At 41.7% G+C, this 20806-nt stretch overlaps 1 protein-coding gene across 1 annotated transcript in view; it reads left to right on the forward strand.

Annotated features, from left to right (window-relative positions):
• The first annotated feature begins 3669 nt into the window (after positions 1-3669).
• LOC104958944 (TRAF2 and NCK-interacting protein kinase-like) overlaps positions 3670-20806 on the forward strand; it is a 67814-nt gene continuing 50677 nt past the window's right edge. Inside the window, exons 1-2 of the mRNA XM_010786779.1 lie at positions 3670-4044; positions 19632-19697. Coding sequence (XP_010785081.1) covers positions 3988-4044; positions 19632-19697 — 123 coding nt within the window. The 5' untranslated portion in view covers positions 3670-3987. The remainder of the gene's footprint in view (positions 4045-19631; positions 19698-20806) is intronic.

Consider the following 20806-nt stretch of genomic DNA (forward strand, 5'->3'; position numbering starts at 1 on the left):
CATGTCTCTTCTACATCAACATGTGTCCCCTCTTCTTCATGTCTCTTCTACATCAACATGTGTCCCCTCTGTGGAAAGAGATTCTGAAAGTTTCAGGAACAAAGATTCTCTCTCTTTTTGTCCTGATCCATTTCTATAAAAATTTCTATGATCAGATTTTGGCCACTTTATGATGTCATAACGATTTGTTGTCCTGTGTAACCAAGGTAACCCCCCCCCCCACCTTATCACCTGAATCTCCTCCTAGAGCACCATTGTGTTCTTTCTAACCAAATCTCTCTCAGAGGGGCGTGGGGAGGGGCTCCTTATTTTCATCTAAAGTAACAGACAGAGAATCAGCACTTTGGAAACAGGGCTGAAACAGAGGGGATTATGGGTAATGCTGCAATGATCTGTTTGGTGTTTGGAGCCAAACACTTCAGAGACATGTTTTGTATATATCTGAGACCTATAATATATTGATGAGAAACAGTATAATAGGGGACCTTTTTAAGATATAAAAAGTAATGGAGTAAATCAACCTTAATTGCCATGCGAACAAAATACATTTTTGGATAAGCAAGAACCTGCTTAACCTAAATGTATCTCACAGTCAGTGCAAACTCTTGGGTGTAATAATCAGGTGGTTTACCTTAGGGGGTTTTATTGTTTACCCAGTGTTGTGAATCCTCAGGAGGGAGGTTTAATTTGCAACCAGGAAATGTAACTTGAAATGATGATTAAATGTTAAAGCATGTGAATGAATACAAATAAGTGGAAGAGATATTCCTTGTAAACAGACGGACTCGCCCTACCTGAGGCTTTCAGTCAAACCCATTGAATATGTGTTGGCCAACGGTGCACACTCAGGCCTCTCCCGTCAGGACTGTTGATAAAGCTTAAGGGACAATGAGGATCTCTAACGAATCCAGCAGTTTTCCTGGCAGGTCTAGTTTTGATTTAATTAAGCATTTTACCCAGCGACAACAGATAATCCCCTTCTTTGTAATGTAGCGGTCTGTATCCGTCAAGCTTTATAAAAATAATCATTTAATGGTATTTGACCTACAGTATGGGACATTTTTTGTAATTTTTGTAGGGAACCTGTGTTTTTTATTTCTAACACTTACCACAATAGCAAGGGTTACCTTGGTTACACAAGACAACAAATCGTTATGACATCATAAAGTGGCCAAAATCTGATCAGCTCATTTTCAGACAGGTTTTTATAGAAATGGATCAGGACAAAGGTTAGCAACTTCCTCTAAATGTCATGATGCCCCTTAAGACTCCCGCTCAGCTTAGTTATTCTGTGTTTTGTTCTAAAAAATAACTGGTTAATGATCTTCACTAAGGTTGTGAAATTATTATGTCTGGCCTTGGAGATGCCAGAAAAATAATTCTAACGAAATTTAAAGTTTCATTTGGCAGGATTCCACTGCATTCTCATGAATCAGCCTTTGATTGAATCTTGATGACTACGTAACGCACCCAACAAGAATGGACTTATTCAGCAGACACTCACTTAATTGGTTATGATCACCGCCTTTGTTCCATCAGACTAAACGTTTGCAAATTTTTCCAATTTGGATTTCAAAGTTTTGTATACCCTTGTTTTATCATTTCGTTATCTTTTCAATAGGAGTCATATAAAATGTAGGAAGACTTTTTTCTGCGGCTGGAAGTATTTCTGAATTGAGCCTGTTCAGGTAACACATTTTCTTTTGCAAAGTTAATGTCAGAATGTCAATCTTTTTTCAGTTTTCTTAACTGTGTATTTTCATTGTTGTGGATGGAATCTTTTTTTTAGAAATATTAACTCTTGCGAATGTTGTGCTGCTTTTTTTTATTATCAGATAGTCAAGGTGAGTAAAGGTTTACAAATGATATTTAAAACCAAGCGTGTCGCTGCTCATTCAAGGATGAAATAAACATTTCCTGACAAATGTTAAATGTAACGCAGGTGATCAGATGTTTTGCCAAGTATTATAAATCTACTTTACTTGTCTGTTGACAAAACTCCAACTTTATGAAAGTGGAATTGCTGGAGTATTTAGTTGTCTGTGACAAAGTGCCAGATACACCTGGAGTCAAATGTAATAGCCTCACAATACTTTTCAAATGACTTATTTTTGTCTGTGTCAGTGTGTTTCCTCATCCTTAATGTTAGAACATGTTCATCACAATTTGTGTCATTGTGTTATGTCCCTTTTTCATTGGTATTTTCACATTTATCTTGTAAGATATGTTTGTTGTTTTTACATTGCTTTTACATTGTCAATTTTGTTTGTTGATTTGTGAAGCCCTCTGAGACAAATATGTGATATTGGGCTATATAAATAAACTTGAATTGAGTTGAATTGAATCATGTTTGTGGTTGTACTGAATTGCATAATATGCTGAAGTGCTGTTGTTATTTTATACACAATAAAATAATAAAATAAATATAAATATTGAGAAGTGAAATATATATCAAAATAAATGGAGACTTGCCAGTGTGTCTTGCTGTTTAACCTGCCTAGCATATAATTGACAATATGCAAATGAGCTTCTTATGTCAATAATTATGAAGTTCATACGATGTTTTTGGAAGAAGCAACCACGCCAGTGAAAACAATTCAGTTCTCAGGAAACACCACAGAGAAATCCCCGAGGCTCAGGGTAGGAATGAATTCTCTGGAAACAGTCACCTGAGAGCACAACAATGGCTCGTGTATAATTTCCAATAACTCGGTGACACGTGATGAATTACACAGAATATTATACAAGATGCCAAATAACACTCAGGACGACAGACATTGCACTTTCACTTTGTTCTATTCATTTCTATATATATTTATATTTACCAGGTTTTGGCACCCTCAACTAGTTTACAAATCTGGTCCCTCAGTGCATTGCTTTTCTTTTGTGTTACATTTAGTGGATCCTAAAGTACATTGTTTCCACTCGTACAGATTGCTATTCAGCACGTGAAAACAGTTGCATTAGTCTTGTTTGGCTCTGGAGGGTTCTCCAAAGGGGAGTACAAATTAATAACATAAAAAGCAATGTTCAAGACAACCACACAGTGCCTCAAATTGTACTTAAAAACAGCACTTGAGTAAATCTATAAAAGTGAAACGCTTAATTGCTGGATTTCCCATTCAAGACAACATCAAATTTAGTGTGCAGGATGGACACAATAACAGGTAACCTGAATTCAAAGGCGATAGTCCTACAATACATTTAATTATAATTTAGTTTAAATCTAAAAAGTTATAGTCAAATATTTTGTAATTGTAGTACATGATATTCTGAAGTGATCTTGTTACAGAAAGCAGGGGTATATAACTTTTAGTATAGAAGTATATAAATGTAATTAATTTTGTTTTATTTGTTTCTCAGTGAAATAAAGATGACTAAAAACAAATCTTTATTTCTTACGTGTGCTTGAAAAACTATTCGACAAAGACGTCCTCATGTCTTTGAATAACAAAACACAGGGTGACATTATATACATACATTATGTAATAAAACGCTGCTGCTCTTTAATCTGTATGTATGTACTATGAGGGTCATCGAAAAGGAAAACAAAAAAAAGTTTGGGAGTCCCTTCAGCCTCAGCAGACCCCGCCCAGTAACAGGCGTGGTTTGCCGGGGCAGTAAGCAGCGCTCCCCCCCCCTCCTCCTACACACTCACTGGCTGTCACAGCGGCAGTTGGAGGACGAGCAGCACCAGCAGCAGTAATCCACTTTCCACGGCGCTTCACATTTCTCTGTTCCGTCTACATCCCGCAGACATGGACCTGGAGGTGCTCATGCACCCGGCACTCTCGCTTCCCATCCTCCCCGTGTTTGCGCTCTAGCTGTGCGCTCCCGCTGCTGACCACAAGGAGACTGTTATTATTTTTTCCGTGTAGCAGAGAGGGGACCGACGATAGAGCCGCAACCAGGGACTCAAACCATCGTGACAGCAAAGGCCGTTTCAGGATATCAGGCGACTGAGAGCGGCTCGCTGTGTCCTCCATCATGGCGACTGACTCTCCAGCTCGGAGCCTGGACGAAATCGACCTGTCCGCTTTGAGGGTATGTGACATTTTTACATCTTTCAAATACAGCTTCATGTGAGAGGAACTGGCGTGTGTGCGTGCGCGTTTCTCCTTCCCTTGCACCTGACGGTGTTCCCTGAATAGCAACCGGCAGGATGCGGATGTGTTGGAGCCAGGCCGCCACAATGTACCAAACTATACATTTTATTATATTTAAACATTAACACATTTAACAGCTGCCTCGTTCACCTGAAGCCTTACCTTTATTCAAGCCAGCAGCAGGAAGGTGGATGGTGTGTGTGGTGCTGAGTGAAGGTTGTGGCTGGGTTTCTGCTGACCTGGATAGTGGGTTTTTTTTCTCTCTAGCCCAGGCTATTATAGGCCCATCAGCTTTGATTCAGACAGCAGTGGAATTTAACCTACTTCTCCCAACACACTGCTTGGATTGTGTGTTAAAGAATTAGACATGAACGGTTCCTTGTTTTCATCCCACATTTGTATTAATCCAACCCCTCTTCTTACTCCTTTTTTTGGCAAATGAGTTCCCCTATTGCTGTTTTGGAGCTATAGTACTCTTGTGCCAACCTGTAGTCAGTGTAGCCTGCTCTCCTCCATCAAAGCTTAATCTCTGTTTGCTGCAATAGCCAGTTCTTTTGTTCATCCGGTGTGTGCTGCAAACCACAAAACACACTCACAAACAGCCTCCAGTCCTGACACCCATGTTTTCGCTTCGCTGAGCACGGTGTGTGATATTCTGAATGTGTATGGATGTCTGCCAGGCAGCACACAAGTGAGGGATGCTGCACACAAGAAAAAAGGGCTCCAGCTGAAGACCTGTTTGCTGCTCTGAGAAAGGAAACCACATCACACACTCATTGTCTGCCTGCCCGTATTTACCTGCTTTATTGTGCCCACATGTTTAATTGAATGCCTTTTACTCTGTCTGTCTCCTCTCTGTTCATGTCTGTTTCTGCCTAAGTTACAACTGCTCGTCCATCTACCCGCATGCTGTTCCTCCTTTATTTTTTAATTCATTTCCTCGCAGTTTTTCCAGCATCTTGTTCGTCTGACTGACTGAATGCACCTCCCTGTCTATCTTCCAGCTGCCCCTGTCCCTTAGCATTATCTTTCATTGCCCACCTCTCTGCCAATGCCTGCTTGAAGAGTAATGTTCACAGGGAAGGCGAATGAAATGTTGATACTTTTTGGCTTAGCACCTGCACCGTGTTGCATGTTTTCACCGCTGTAGGGAGTGTAGAATTGGAGGAAGAATATAAAAGGAGAGAAAGAATGAGACAGACAGAGGAAGGAATGAGGAAGAGGAGGGAAGTGTCCGTGCATTGGGAGTCAGCCCATGCTTGTCTCTCAGAGGCGTGATGTCAAGCGCATGTCCCTCACTCTGACTCAGGCAGCTACAAGGACACCTATACATACTCCCATTTGTGTGAACATCGGACATTTGTGTATTTATCCGAATTGTCTCATCAATAGTGCGCATTGACACCTCTTTTATTTATAAGTTTTTGCCTGCCTGGCTCCTGGTGAATGGTGTGTTTCTCTTTCTAAGATCATCTTCAGTCCTGAGGCGAGAGATTTTCCTCAGATCAAAATGTTGCCTTGAAAAGAGAAAAAGAGAAATACCCTTTTTATCTGTAGTCTCATGGTGTGTGCAGACATGCGTCCTGCGGTTAGGTCTTTTTGTTTTTTGAGTAGCTTTATCTGGATGTGCGCACTCTTGATGACTGTTCTGATGTTTGTATGTGTCTATTACCAGAAAGAGAAAGATCTTAACACTTTGTGTGACCAACATGACACTCATGCCATATTCTGTAGAAACATTGAAGTTGATTAGTGAAGGTCACTTTAGTTATGAAGAGAGATTTTCACATCACACAGCCTTTTCGGTCTTTCTCCACATTTGTCTTTATCTCAACTTCTGTTTCCATTCGTCACGTTTTTCCATCTTCCCATCACATATTTTGACCTATCATTAAAACACACACACACACACACACACACACACACACACACACACACACACACACACACACACACACACACACACACACACACTGATGTAAAAAGACAGACAGAATTGAGTGGGAAGTAGAGAGGAGAGAGAAGTGGCTTTTTATGTTTGCTGTCTCTGCACTTTTCCCTTTTTCTCTTTGTCTCCCTCTCTCACTCTCTTTTCTTGCGCCTCATCGGCTCCCTGCAACCTTTTCTGGTGTCGCGCATCAACCCCTGCACCTGTACAGATGCGGCAGGTTTCACTCCAGTGGGAAAGGCCAGGGTGAAAGGCACACACAGAAATGTCCCCGCTGTTGAGCGTGACTCACGATGACAGGAAAAAGACCAGAAGAGGTCGAAACTCTGTGGTGTTGATACAGACTGTGGTTTTTATGTAAAGTGTTACCCACACGTACTCACACACACGGGGTCATCCAGTCAGCTGATGAGAGCAACAGATGGGAAACCAGCAGGAAGTTTAGACACACACACACACACACACACACACACACACACACACACACACACACACACACACAGGCACTACTGAAGTGAGCTGGGACTCAGGTGGGCGCTCTGAGATGAAAGCGAGAGCAGGTGAGGATGAAGGGATATGGACACGGTAAGAGAAAAAGACGCAGAGGGATAGTGGGCCTGTGATGGGTTCAAAGAAATGGGACGTGTGAAGATTATTTGAGCTTAGAGAGATTTAGAAAGAAAGTGGGTTAGAAATACAGAGAGAAGAAGAAAGTGACAGAGGCTGTGCTCGGGCTAAAAGGTGGAGATGTGACCAGTGACTAAAGTAGTCCGAAGCAAAGACCCCTCTCCAGATCTCCTCCCTCCCTCCCTCCCTCCCTCCCTCTCCATTCCCGTTGCCCAGTAAGGCCGCATTCCTCTGCCCCTCACCATGGCCGCCATAGTAACGGGGCCACAGCAGTGCCCAAGGCTTACACAGAGCTTATTCATGAATAGTCTATATACTGTATGGCAGTCTGTCGCTGAGAAATGCCCCTCTCCCCTCCCACCCTCCTCTCTACTCTGCCAGCCTGCTTCTAGTTGACCTATTTCCCCCTCCAAGTCACTGATGGAGCCACAACCAATCTTTAATTCTGTGCTTCGCCCTTACACAAGCACTTAGATGTCAGACCTGCAAAGAATCTGCCAAATGATATCAGTAGTCGATGTCATTTTCATGTTAGTGTCATTTTGATACCAGATGATTTAGGAAAGTAGTGATTCAGTCAATGCCAAATCCTGCAGAGACTTGTTATGTTCAACGAGGAAGTGATTTAGTTTAGGTAGGTAGTCTAAGCACAGTTTCTACCGATAAATTACATTTAAAGAAATAAACCTTAGAGCAGGGGTGTCAAACTCAATTTCATCACGGGCCACGTCAGCATTATGGTTGCACTCAAAGGGCCGGTTGTAATGTGTCCCCTCTTCTTCATGTCTCCCATAAATATTTAATATCTATAAAATAATGTATTATATTACCTTATTGCCTCTGCATTGGATTATTATCGGATAGGGTAATAACTTCATAATTAACTACGCCTGAAAGCAGAAGTCTACGGCAAATAATTGCAAGTCTCTTCAGTGAGAATGTCACAAAATGATTTAAAAAGAAAAGCCAAAGAAAAATAAGAAGTGACATTTTGAAAAAAAGTCAAATTTTTAAAAAACAAGTCAAATTCTGAGAAAAAGTTAAATTGGAGATGCATTGTGGGATATGTAGTTTATGGGCAACGTGTTTCTGTAAAGTAGCATGTACTGTAACCGTATAATAAACATATTATATTCTTTGCAAGCTCTTGTGGGGCCACAGAAAATTATGTCGCGGGCCGGATTTGGCCCCCGGGCCTTGAGTTTGACACCCCTGCCTTAGAGGGTACAGTAACATAAACCCTGCTAATATGATTTCTAAGTGCAAATACATTTTTTTTAATAATAAAACGTTTATGTTTCAGCATATTTAAGAGGCATTTACTGATACATTAAGGGAGTATGCACAAGACAACTCTCCCTAACTCATGCTATCTTCCCTTTCCCTTCCTGTTTAACAAATAAAGTACACACTCAAACTCAATCTGAAGTGCTTCAAGGAATCACATGCATGTAAACAAGTCCATAGCAGGAGCTGAATCCCTCCGTAGTGTCTGAAATACACGGTGCAGCGCAGGAAGGCAGGAAAGATGGATTGGAATGACAGAAGGAGAGAGCGGGCAGAAATTGAGAAGAAAAGATGAATGATGAGGGGATGGAGGGATGACAGGAAGAGGTGTGGGATGGCAAGCTGCAGAGACGGATGGAAGGCGAGGATGGGTTCATTAGCATCGCAGAACAAACTCTGCGGCGCGGATCATCTTTGGCGGGCTGTAAATCTGTGATTAAGAGTTGACTCGTGTTAATGTATTGTCCATGTCTGGGTGAGACCTACTGGGAATTAGGCTACAACAGTGCAGAAGCCAGCAGTGGTGAGCCCTGTTGTTAAGTGTAAGTGGTTTTATAAGACGCAGTCCCGGCCCCAGCATGACTCCTATCATCCTCTTAGGGTCTCTAATTCAATCCATCTCACTTCTCTGTAATTCACTTTCTAAAGACACTAACTGCACTCACCTGGGAGCTGCCTAGTGCGTAGAACCCCTTACTTTATATATATACACAGAAGGCCTGCAAGATCTGGAAAGGGAGAAGCCAGGTTGATTGTTTTGTTTCTTTCCGTTAACCGTCAAGTGGGAAATAAGTATTTTTTTGTGTGTTTCTCTTAGTATCCTAAGATACTGTTATGTTTGGCTGTGAAAAAAAAATATATATATATATATATTATTATGAAGGGCAGACCATCTATTTGTATTTGTATTTATTTTGTTTTTTTTAGAAAGGGGCAGGTCACATAAGATTTTATTCTTCTCCCAGCTCCTTTTCGCTCAATGGTAGAATCATGTTTTGTGGCAATTATTGTACATTTGGTTTTGCGTACCATGAGCGGGACAAATAAAAATGAAATGAAATGAAATTGTAAAAGAACACTTTTTCCACTTTTCCACCTTGGGTGTCACAAAGTTGGGCATTTCACTGCATCAAGATAAGAGTTAGCAAACATTTGAACATCCACCAGACACCGCTGTGCCAATACTCAAACATTAGCCGTGCAGCCGAGCTGTGTTACCATAGAAAACTTTAATCTGAAAATATGTCTATTTGATGAAATTCTGCAGCCATCAAAAACATGGAGTCTTCCCTTTTAAATATTCCCCTCAGTGTAAACATCCCGTAGCTTCAATCGAGAGTTGGATCAAACAGAAGAGATGATTTTTAAAACCGTTGAAGAGAAGTTAAAGGGTACACGTTGATGTTAAGGATTTAAGCTGTTTTGTCAGTGTATGTAAACAGTGTTGCTCGGTATCTATTCCACCTAATGTGTTTTCTCTCCTCCTTAAAGAACACATTTCAAGGGGAATATTGAACGTTACAACAACAAGGAAGACTTATCTAGATTCTTGACTACCACTGAGTTTCTAAGGAAAGCTTAATCTCCTCAACATGTCTAGACAGGACCTATTTACAATACACATCCTTTGCCTCTATCTTTCTCCTCATCAGTTCCTTTATCCCTTCATCTCCCCTTTTGTTCCTGTCCTCCACTTTAGTTCCTGTTCAGTTTTCACTCTGCTTTAACTCTGTTGTGCTCTCCACTTACATCTGAGGGAAATGTCTGGCTTTTAAGCTTCTAAAGGCTACATATGTTTACCAGATAGTCGCTAACTTTGTGGGTCTGTTTAAGCAGTGGGAATGTTTGACACCGGCTGACTTTGGAAATTAGTGATACAGTCTATGGCGAATCCAGCAAATACTTGTTGTGTTAAACATTCAGGTTGAGGATATATTTTCCCAGTAATATTCTCTCACACACACCCTAACCCTGCTATTTGATGACAATAGGCTATCAATCAATGCTAAAATGCTCTACAAGTGTCTCCTGTTACATTACGCGTCACATCACATGTAGGAATGTAAGCCTTGTTATTATAAAAGTCTCCATTAGTGCTGTATAATTTTAACGATCGTAGCTTTCTAGTACAATTCCCATCACTTTTTACCAAACCCCATGTGTCTGGGATCTAAGTATGATTCATAAAAGTTGAAGTATAAATAGAAATGTTTATCTCGGGTCAGGCTGATAGTCATAACTTTGGAAAATTCAGTAATAAATCTTGCGGGAATGAAAACAATCAAGAGAATACTTATCAGCTTATGAAAGGATATATGTAGTTGGCAGTATCAGTTATATATAAATGTTAAATATAAGTCTGAAATGTCATTTTGTTTTTAATGGGTGCCATATGTTTTGCGATTCATGTACTTTGAGTTGTTCCACTGGGTAAATATACAAGCTCTCAGATCTGCAGTGTTTTAGTGGAAGTCTAATATTCACTGATGCACTGTTGGTGCTTTTACGTTGTTAAACATGTTCAAACAGACGTTTTTTCTACCTGTTTACATGTTATATCCTCCTCTGTCACATGGATGGGTATCGTTTGAAATGTATCGATTCCGATTCCGGTTCTGCTTATTGATTCCGGTTCTTATCGATTCCCCGTTTCGATTCCAAAATTGTAAAAGAAAGAGGTCAAACGTTTAGATAACAAAAATATCAAAAGATCCATCTTTGGTGTTATGAAGTGACTGAGCTCGTGAACTGTCTACGGGAGGGCGGGGGGAGCCTCGCTGCGGGGCAACTGTGGACCTCTGTAGCCTGTCAGCGCAACTTACATGATGCCGTTTAAAAAAATTAAGGGCGGTGCCGGTCGTCAGCGAACTGAGCCGTCCGCCAACGGCCCGCTGACGACCCGCTGATGACCCGCTGACGACCGGCCGTTTGTGATTCTCCAGAACACACAGATGGCCAGTCCGCCCCTGTATTCCACCGGGTCACCGCGGCGCCGCGGCGCAGACAGACCCGGTGGAATACAGGGTCTACCGCGTTTAGGAACCGTTAAGCAGAACCGAAATTGTGTATTTTGTATGGGTACCTGGTACCCGGCATTTTCTTATCGGTTCTCATCTGGAACCGAGTTTCTGTTCCCAACCCTAGTCACATGTGGATATTGCTTCGGGGTATTTGAGTCACACTGTTGATGAAATGGTGTAACTGATAAGAGAAACCAGATCAGTTAGACATCCCATGCCAAGGCCAAACAACTGTAATCTTCTAGCAGTAAAAATGTCCTTTGATCTGCACGTAACACTAAGAGCCTGCTCTCAAGAACACTTGCCCTTTATATCCATTAGCTTTCAATAATTAAATTTGACCTGATGCAGGAAATCCAATGTAAAGTGTTTTTCAGGAGAATCCCTTCAGTGGTTAACACAGGTGTGTGTTTTACTCATGAAGTGTTTGTCCTTCAGTCATTTGATTCTGAGAGGTTATCTGAGAAGTGTGATTCACAGACAACACAACGAGGACACAGATGCTCTGTCTAGTCTAGAAAGTTTAGGGTTGATATCAAGTGCATCTGACAGAAAGTGACAGTCGATTAATTATTTAGATGAACCACTCAGCTCCTTCAATCAGCAAGTAATTACCTCAACACGACAGCAACGCTGGTATTGTTTAGGCCTTGTGAGTCTGCGAGTGTTATCGTGCCACAATGTGAACGCTGAGACACGCACTTTAGCAGGAACTACCACAGGAGCGCTTTCGATTACTATCCCGGAAGTTGAAGCATCGCAGTCTTTTTTTAAGATGCAGTCATGAAGCTTTATGGATGTCTACTTGATAACATATCAAAGACAGATTATTAAGGTGGGTGTGGTCTGAGCAAAGGCGATGGACATGCTGAGGTAGGAAGGTGAAAAAGGGGCTGCTGGGCGCTCCGGGGGCTTTACGTTAATTTTGTGTTGTGGCTGGTGTGATCCCATGTGTAGTTTCTAGCTAAAGGTACTGTATTACTCACCCTGTTGAACCATCATTCATTTGTTTTTATGGCATGCTTCCACAGCGAAAGGAGAATAAAAAAACGGAGAGAGGTACCAATGAATAAAGTCAACTGGGCCATGTTTACCAAAAGACAAACGACATAAACTTGTTTACACAAAAAACAACACCTTTTGCAGTATATTCCTCTACCCAAGTCTCATTTCACATCAGAGGATGCTAAATATTTCCCCTAACACCCACCATTTTGCTAGGTTGCTAGCAAAATGCTAGGTTTAAGTGTGATTTAATAAAGTAACGCTATTTAAATTCATGGACTCCTTTTCACTTGCTCAAAGCTTAAATAGGTCCAAATGACCCACAACATAATGGCAGTGTTGGGAAGCTATTCACAAAAGAACGTTGTGACTATTGTTGGTCAGGAATAAAAGACACATTTGTGATTGAATAGTTGACCTAGTACAAATGTTTACTCATAACTTTTCTGCTGACGTGGTCCAGTGTTGTAAAGAAATGCATTTATGGTCCTTGTGCCCCGTATTACCTTCTCACTTGTTTACACATGATTGAATGGAAGGCCTTTGTCCCGGTTAACGGGTCAAGGTTAGAATGAGGATAAGCTGTAGGCTAGGTAAGAGTTAAGGTAAGGAATGCAGTGGAGAGGATTGAGGAAAGACAGAACGAATGCAGTCAGAAAAAGTCCTCACACATGTTGTAAAGTAGCTCTCACAGGCGCTGCAGCCCTGCACTCTAAAACCCATTATTTCTAATGGCCTGCGCTGCTGAATCTCCCCTGTTCAAAGAAAAGAGTGGATCCTGTGCCGCATCCATTTCAGTGTCCTCATGGCCAAAGTTAATCCTACTTCATTCTGGTTTTACACAAAATCATTCCATGCCAAGGAGAAACGGCAAAGGAATAAACAAAAGGAATTGTAGGCAAAGTGATCGAGACCAAAACCACATTTTTATCAGTGAGTGTACAGGGATGTCTGTAGAAAAGCTAGAACCTGGTGAGTCTAATGGAGTTTAGCCATCTATGACCAAGGAATGCCACGCTTTGAATGAGTAGCGATTGAGGTAGTGTCCTTTTTTAACAGACACTTCATCACTTCTGTTGGGTCAAAGCTTTTCAGGTTGAAGTTCCCTTTTTAAATATTCTCATACAAATTTAAGGAAGTCATGCTGCTTTGTGGGTTTGTAAAATCTTCAGATGTCTGGTCAGCTATGACACTACAGTATATTACATTATATTTCATTTAATTGATTTTAACTAGTGGATGAGTAAAACAACGACCCCTTCCACAGTAATAAATAAATAACATTTTTGGAGATTTGATGTGTGTCTCTTATTTTAAAATTAACAACTTTTCAAACTTTTATTAGATATTGCTGTCATTCAGCAGCTTGGGTAAGCCTACATTCAGACTGCAAGCAAAAGTCTTAAGTTTTGCTTTTCTGTAACTCAGGTTTCATAACTGAGTGTGAAAACCACAAGTCACATTGATCGATCAATCAATCAGTTTATTTATATAGCCCAATATCACAAATGTTACATTTGTCTCAGTTTGTACAGAATATCAGTATGACAATACGATACCCTCTGTCCTTAGACCCTCACATCGGACAAGGAAAAGCTTCCAAAGAAACCCCACAGTTTAAAGGGGAACATGGGAGAAACCTCAGGGAGAGCAACAGAGGAGGGATCCCTCTCCCAGGACGGACAGACGTGCAATAGATGCCGTGTGTAAATCGAAAAGATAATACATTTACAACATACAAATGTTTGGAAATGCATGTGTCTATAATAAGAATATGAATCCACGTTGATGTCAACAATCCTGTGGGAGCCATCAGGGAAGTAGTATGATGAGAGTCAGGCAGGACCACAGTGATAGGTTCAGCCACGACTCGAAGTCCAGGACTCAGAACTCAGGATCCAGGACTCAGGATCCAGGACTCAGGATCCAGGACTCAGGATCCAGGACTCAGGACTCAGGACCACAGCAACAGGATCAGCCACGGCTCAGGATCCCGGCGTAGATAGACACTAAAAAGAAATGTGGGGAAGCTCGGTTATTCGGAACATGAGAGTACACGGGTACAGACAGACAGAGAGAAGGAAGAAGTAAGGTGTCCCCCGACAGTCTAAGCCTATATTGATCTGATCTTTGGGCCACTCCATATATGTGGTTTTATCAGATACACATCTGCTTTCATGCAAAGTGACCACAGTCAGAACGTTCAGATTAGAGTTCATGCAACTTTTGCGTTAATATAGATCTTTATTTATAAAATGTCTGCGCCGGCAGGAGTCATTGGATAGGCTCTGACAGATTCATTTAAAAGCAGCCCCTGATATTTTGAAATTCTGGTTTCAATGAAGCCATTCACAAACACTTCTGGGTCTAACTCACCATTCACACACCTCAGTACAGAGGTATAACATTATTTGTCCTCCTTGTTATAATTTGCTCACAAATTTGCTGACTATTTATGAATCTGTAAACGCTGACTTCAGTGGCGCTTATGCTTACTGTGTGTTACTTCTTTGTTATTGTTCCTTTGTTCCTCTTGGAGTGTGACCACTGGCATCTTATATAGGCCAACCTAAAAAAAGTCAGATCTGAACAATACCTCTGAACTGAGCAATTTAGGCTCACACACACACACACACACACACACACACACACACACACACACACACACACACACACACACACACACACACACACACACACTGTGATTCATCAGCCACCAGTGAGGTCATGTGGCAGTCATGTGACGCTGGCAAACGTTCAAGAAGGACCACAACATAAAAAAAGGGGAAGGGGGAAAAATGCTCTGTCATAAGGATCTCTAACGCATTGACCAACAGATGTGCACAGCATGCGTACACACACACACACACACACACGCACACACGCACGCACACGCAGACACACGCACACACACACTGACAAAGCCTTGTGAATGCTGAGAGCTTATCATGCAAGTGGGCTATAAAATATGAATGATATCGTGCTATATATTTTTTATCAGCCAGCCTAAGGGCATGTCTGAACTGGAGCAGCAACAATGCTCTGTTTCTCTAGCCGCTGCGCTCTTTAGTGCATGGAGATGAGGAACCACATGCATGTGTCATCCGGTGAATGGGGTGCTTATATGCACATAAGCTATGGATTGTGTATGTTTCTGTTGTGTATAAACAGAAAGAGGAAGATAGTGCATCCTTCAATGTGTCTGGGGAGTTGCTGTCAGAGTTTTGCATGCAGCTCTGAAAGTTAATTCACACAGCTGTCACACACTCTCACACACTTTTAAGAGAGAAAAAGTGAAGGGAGGAAAAATCTACCTGCATAAGCTGCAGGCCTGATGGCAAGGAAAACAGTTGCAGAGTTTGCAGAAAGCTGCTGTCTGCACTGTTGAAAGAGGCTTGCCGTCTCTTTCAACTCTCTTTTTCTCACACACACACAGTTTCATAGACACACTCTCTTGGAGCCCACTCACACTCTTTAGAACATTTGAACACTAGCCCTTGTGTAGGAGTGCGCTTTTGGCACACTGCGAATGTGTGAGTGTGATTATGAGAGTGCGAGAGAGCGAGACAGCGAGAGGATGTACTTGAGACAGAGTGTGAGAGTTTGTGTGTGTTTGTATGTGAGGGGCAAGTGCATTTGTGAGTGTCTGCTGCACAAAACAGAGAAATAAGGGTGAAAGAAAACACAGGAAAAGGAAGAGGAGAGCAAGAAAAAGGCCCTGTCTTCTGAAAACGCTGACAGGTTGACAGGTCTGCTGAGACTCGCAGAAACAAACAAATGGAGACGGAGCGAGGGAGACAAAGAGAAGGTGGAGAAAACTGAGAAAAGAACAGAGGAAGGAGAGAAAACCTACACAAAATCTATAAACAACCTACAGACAAGTTGAGCATGTACACAATACTATTCTGTAGCGCCCCAAAATCCTATTTCCTTTTTCTCATTCAGCTATAATCCAGTTAGTCTTCTCTTTATACTACATGCAGCACACTCAGATCTGCGTTTTAAGCCAGAAAAGTTAGCTGAAAGTTTGACTCTAAATTCACAGACATGGCATGAAAGAGAATTACAGTAAGAGAAGAAGAAGAAAGCAACAAAGTCAAAAAAGGAAGACAAACGCAGGAGAGAGACAGAAGTGACAAGTCGCAGAGGCGAGGGACAAGGATGGAAATAGAGTGCATGTGGCTTTTCAGAACGGAAATAAAGTGACGCTTTATTGAAAGGGGAATTGTCTGTGAGAAGATGGTATTGTGTAATATCGCCTTCCGCAAGCTTTGCATGAGTCCCGGCGAGGATCTTCACAATACAGCACTCTATTTCCGTGAATCAGCAACAAAATAAGCCTCCAGCTTTGCCAGTAGAAGATCACATTTTCACACCTATTCTTCCGCTTGTCCATAGATGATGTTGGAAATTAATTTTCAAAAGAGAAAAAGGAAATAAAGAATGATGAATGACAGAATTGATCTTGGATACTGGTATATTATTAGATGACTGAGGAGAATTGGTTGCACCCAAAGCAATAATATAGTTAGAGCCCTGCAAAACTACCATACCATCACTATTGATTAGTTCATTTACAGCCTAGGACTGTCAGGGCCGTCCCTGGCCAACTTGGGGCCCCAAGCGACATTGTGAGATGAGGCCCCCCTCTCTCCCCCCCCACCGATAGGAGTACATTTTTTACTTTGCAAATATAATTCCTGTTTATTATTATTATTATTATTATCACCACAGTTACTTTTTTATACAGTGAGGTAAATGTGCATGTATGTCGTTCAGTATGCGTTTACAGGTGAATACGTCTGCATTTGCCAAATACTAGCCTCAAAAAGATTAAAATATAATTAATGCAAATAAACTACTTCTACTAATAATAATACTATAAATACTATATTATTTTATTATAATATAGTTGTAATATGGTCAAGACAAAACATGCTTATTACATGCTCAAAAACTGATATTTCTTAAATCTGTATTCAAATGTAGTTCCCTCTCTCAGCAATGCATCAACAACTACACATACATTTCTCCAGTAGGGCCTGGCTCATTTCGTGGCATCTGCAGGCAGTGGGAAGTACTTCCGGCATATGCCACAGATGCCACAACTTGCCGAGGCATCTGCCGCTGCTCAACGGGAGTTGCCACAAGATGCCAGAGTAACAGAAGGTTTACTGTAGCTGCCACTCGCCTTCCGTGGCAAATGCTGCTATTTAAACCCGTATTTATCGTGTAAAATGTCGCTGTTTAGGCATGACTTTATTGAACTGATCTGTACACAGGACTGATGTGCGGTATCTATTTTTCAAAAAGATTATACATTATCATTTCTATTCACTTCAGGTTTACAAAAGTAACTAATCAGATTAGTTGTTTTTCAAATGTAACACGAGCTGAATACAGTTAGGCTACTTGATTACGTAACACCGTTACATGTATTCCGTTACAACCCAACCCTGTGTACAGATCATCAGTCCTGTGTACAGATCAGTTCGATAAAGTCATGCCTAAACAGCGACATTTTACACAATAAATACGGGTTTAAATAGCAGCATTTGCCACGGAAGGCGAATGGCAGCTACAGTAAACCTTCTCTTACTCTGGCATCTTGTGGCAACTCCCGTTGAGCAGCGACAGATGCCTCGGTAAGTTGTGGCATCTGTGGCATATGCCGGAAGTACTTGCCACAGATACCACAGAGTAGCGGCCTCTGTGGCAGTTGCCGGAAGTACTTGCCACTGCCTGCAGATGCCACAAAATGCGCTTGCTGTCTCTCCATTTCTCTCAGTATTTCTCTGTGTTGTGGTTGACATGATGATGACTGTTAGGAGTTAAGGGGAGAGGCTGAGCATCACCATGAAATGTGCAAATTGACATAAAAATTAATAAAAGGGGAAAAAATGCGCTGAGAATTGCGCAACAGCCGAGCTCATAAGCCCCCTGCGCGAGGCCCCCTGCGCGATGCCCCCTGCGCAATGTGAGGCCCCGTGCAGCCTGCATGATCGGTCTGTAGGGAGTGACGGCCCTGTGTTGACATTTTGCAATTTCTTGCGTAAATATGGGTCTACCATTAGATCTAACATCTCCACAGGCACCTTTGGTAGAAGTACAAAGTTGAAGACGGTTAAGAATGGAACAAAATGAATAATATTGTTAAATATCGTTATTAAATTGTTTGTATTGAAATGTGGAAAAGACAAACTGCATTACTGTACGAAAATAGATGGACAACTGTTTGCATTCTGATCCTTGCATGTGAGAGTGAAGCTGTAGTGGGAGCAGCAGCCCTTATTAAATGAAACATTTACAACACTTTTAAATACCAGGATGAACAGGATGAAAAGAGACTTTACAGAAGCTGGGAAAAGGGCCTCAGTGTTCCTGGGACTCAGTTGGAAAGAGAGGAGCGTTGAAAGAAAGACTTGTCCTGGACACTGTCAGGAATGGAGGAGAGAAAGAAAGGATGTTTAGATAAAAGAGTGAGAGAGACATAGATGGACTTCGGCTGGTTGGAGAACAGAAGCTGGTGGAACGGAGAGAGTGTGAAAGAGAGAGAGAAGGAAGGAGAGGGTGAATACCAGCTATTGTTGGAATGCCGTAGCAACACGCGGCAGAGAGGAAGGGGGAGGTGTGTGTGTGTGTGAGAGCGGGGGTCAGTGGGTTTCGTACTCTGTTCAAGTTGCTCCTTGTCAAAGATGCGTCGAGTACTTTGTTGGCAACCTAGCGACTGTGGGCTTAAATTATTAGGTAGTCTGGACACAAACCTAAAACAATCCAGAACTGCATTTCAGACCAATTTATAAACACCCAGAGACTTCAGTTGATGGAGCAAAACATAAGCACTGCTCCGGTTAGAGATCAAGCGCACATCTTTGTTAGAAATACACTTCTCCAATGTTGCTCTATGACAAATAGGACAAAGAAGCTAAAGCCATGCTGATGGGTCAGTGTACTTTTTCAACGCGGCGCTTTGAGCTAAATGCTAACATGTTAACATGCTCATAATGGCAATGCTAACATGAATGATTGTATGTATTACTTGAATTTTACTTAACAGACTGTACGTGGTTTGTCTTGTGTGTCATGTTTTGTATGTCTGTAAGTTGTTGCTATTGTCGGGACCCCCTTGAAAACGAGATGGTGCATCTCAAGGGGTGTATCCCAATAAATAAAATGTCTGATGTTTAGCAGGTAACGTAAACAACATTCGTTATCGTATTGTAGCCTGTTAGCATTCTAGCATTAGCGCATTAGCACAAAGAAGCTTACAGCTAAGGCTGATTTCTATCTGATGACACTAGGTGGAAAATTCAAAAGTCAATAGGATTTGTTGTCTTGAATTTCTGTAAAAAATCTTAGCAATTCATTAAATCGCTTCATTCTGAACTAAATTGTTGGGCTGATCCATAGACTGATTTTTTACATCAATAGGCCTACCCACTTGTTTTTCTAAGAAAATAGACATATCATCATTTGCCATCCATATGAACACTGCTTTAATGTGATTCAACATACACTGTACTTGCTCTCAAATATTTGGAAACCTTTTTTTGTTGACTGTTTTAATCGCGAATTAATATTTGTATGTGTAAATCCTTTCCATCCTAATAATCCCACTGTTTCCCTTTGTCGTTTTAGGATCCTGCTGGCATCTTTGAGCTGGTTGAGCTGGTGGGAAATGGCACCTATGGGCAGGTGTACAAGGTAAGATACACACATAAACAGCCTTGACATTAGTCTGTCTTTTTGATAGCACGCTTTCCCCTTCTTATCAGCTTCTGTTCATTCTTTCCAAGATGCCAAAATTGAATAAAGGGTAGACATGTGAACTGTAACTGAAGGAAACAGAAGAGACAGGAGATAAAAGCAGAGCACAAGCTTGAGAGAAATGGAGCGAATGTAAGAGACTAAAATGCAGGGGGGAGAAGCAGAAACTGGGGCACATTAAAGTGCTTTTAAGAGAATTTCCCCTGCTCCTTTTTCTCCACTTCTTCTCTTTTCCCCTGCTTTATTTGTATTACTTTCTGTAAGTGAGCATGGGGTTTATAATTCTTCCCTTCTAGATGAGGTATTTCAAGGGCAAGTGTTTCTGATACACAGGAAGTGCTTGTGCTCAGTGTCTGATGTTGTGACATTACTGTGGTTTAGGGTTTTAGCTGTCATCTGGAGTCAGCTGTTTCCCCGATGTCGTTTAAACACTATCTCTCAGTCCATGTCAGTGACTGAACTTCCTCTCCCCTCCATGATGGCCCGACGTTCTCTGGTCCTCACTTCCTTTTCCTCATACTTCCCCTCCATCCTGCCACTCTGCAGGATGTTGCATCAGCCTGCACATGTTTGTTTAATCTGGAATAAACATGTGTTTGTTTAAATGTGTGTAGGTATGGACATGTGAAGTTCCTTGTGAGGGCAGGTATTTTATGTGTGTGAAATTGTGTCTAATGGAGCAGAAAGTCGAGGTCAGGTGGTGATGGAGAGGAGCTGGTCTTACAGCTGATTGGACAGAATGAAAGGTCAGGCCGAGGTGGGACATGCTTCTCCAGGCTTGTAGAAGTAATCTGACATACTTGTGTGTGTATGTGTGTGTGGGTGTGTGTGTGTGTGGGTGGGTGGGTGGGTGGGTGTCGCTGGTGAAAAATCACAAAAGGAATGGCGAACAGGAGAGTTATGTGTATCCATGTATTGCTGACTCGGCTGTCTTGGTGAAAGTCACGGCTCATTTGCTGGCTGACATTCAGCCGGTCTGTTCCTATACATTACCGTGGCAACAGCAGTGGCTAGTCGGGTCTGTGGTCCGTCCAGCTGCTGCACGC

The sequence above is a fragment of the Notothenia coriiceps genome, unplaced genomic scaffold (genome assembly GCF_000735185.1).
Source record: "Notothenia coriiceps isolate Sejong01 unplaced genomic scaffold, NC01 NC01_scaffold00029546, whole genome shotgun sequence".
Taxonomy (NCBI): Eukaryota; Metazoa; Chordata; class Actinopteri; order Perciformes; family Nototheniidae; genus Notothenia; species Notothenia coriiceps.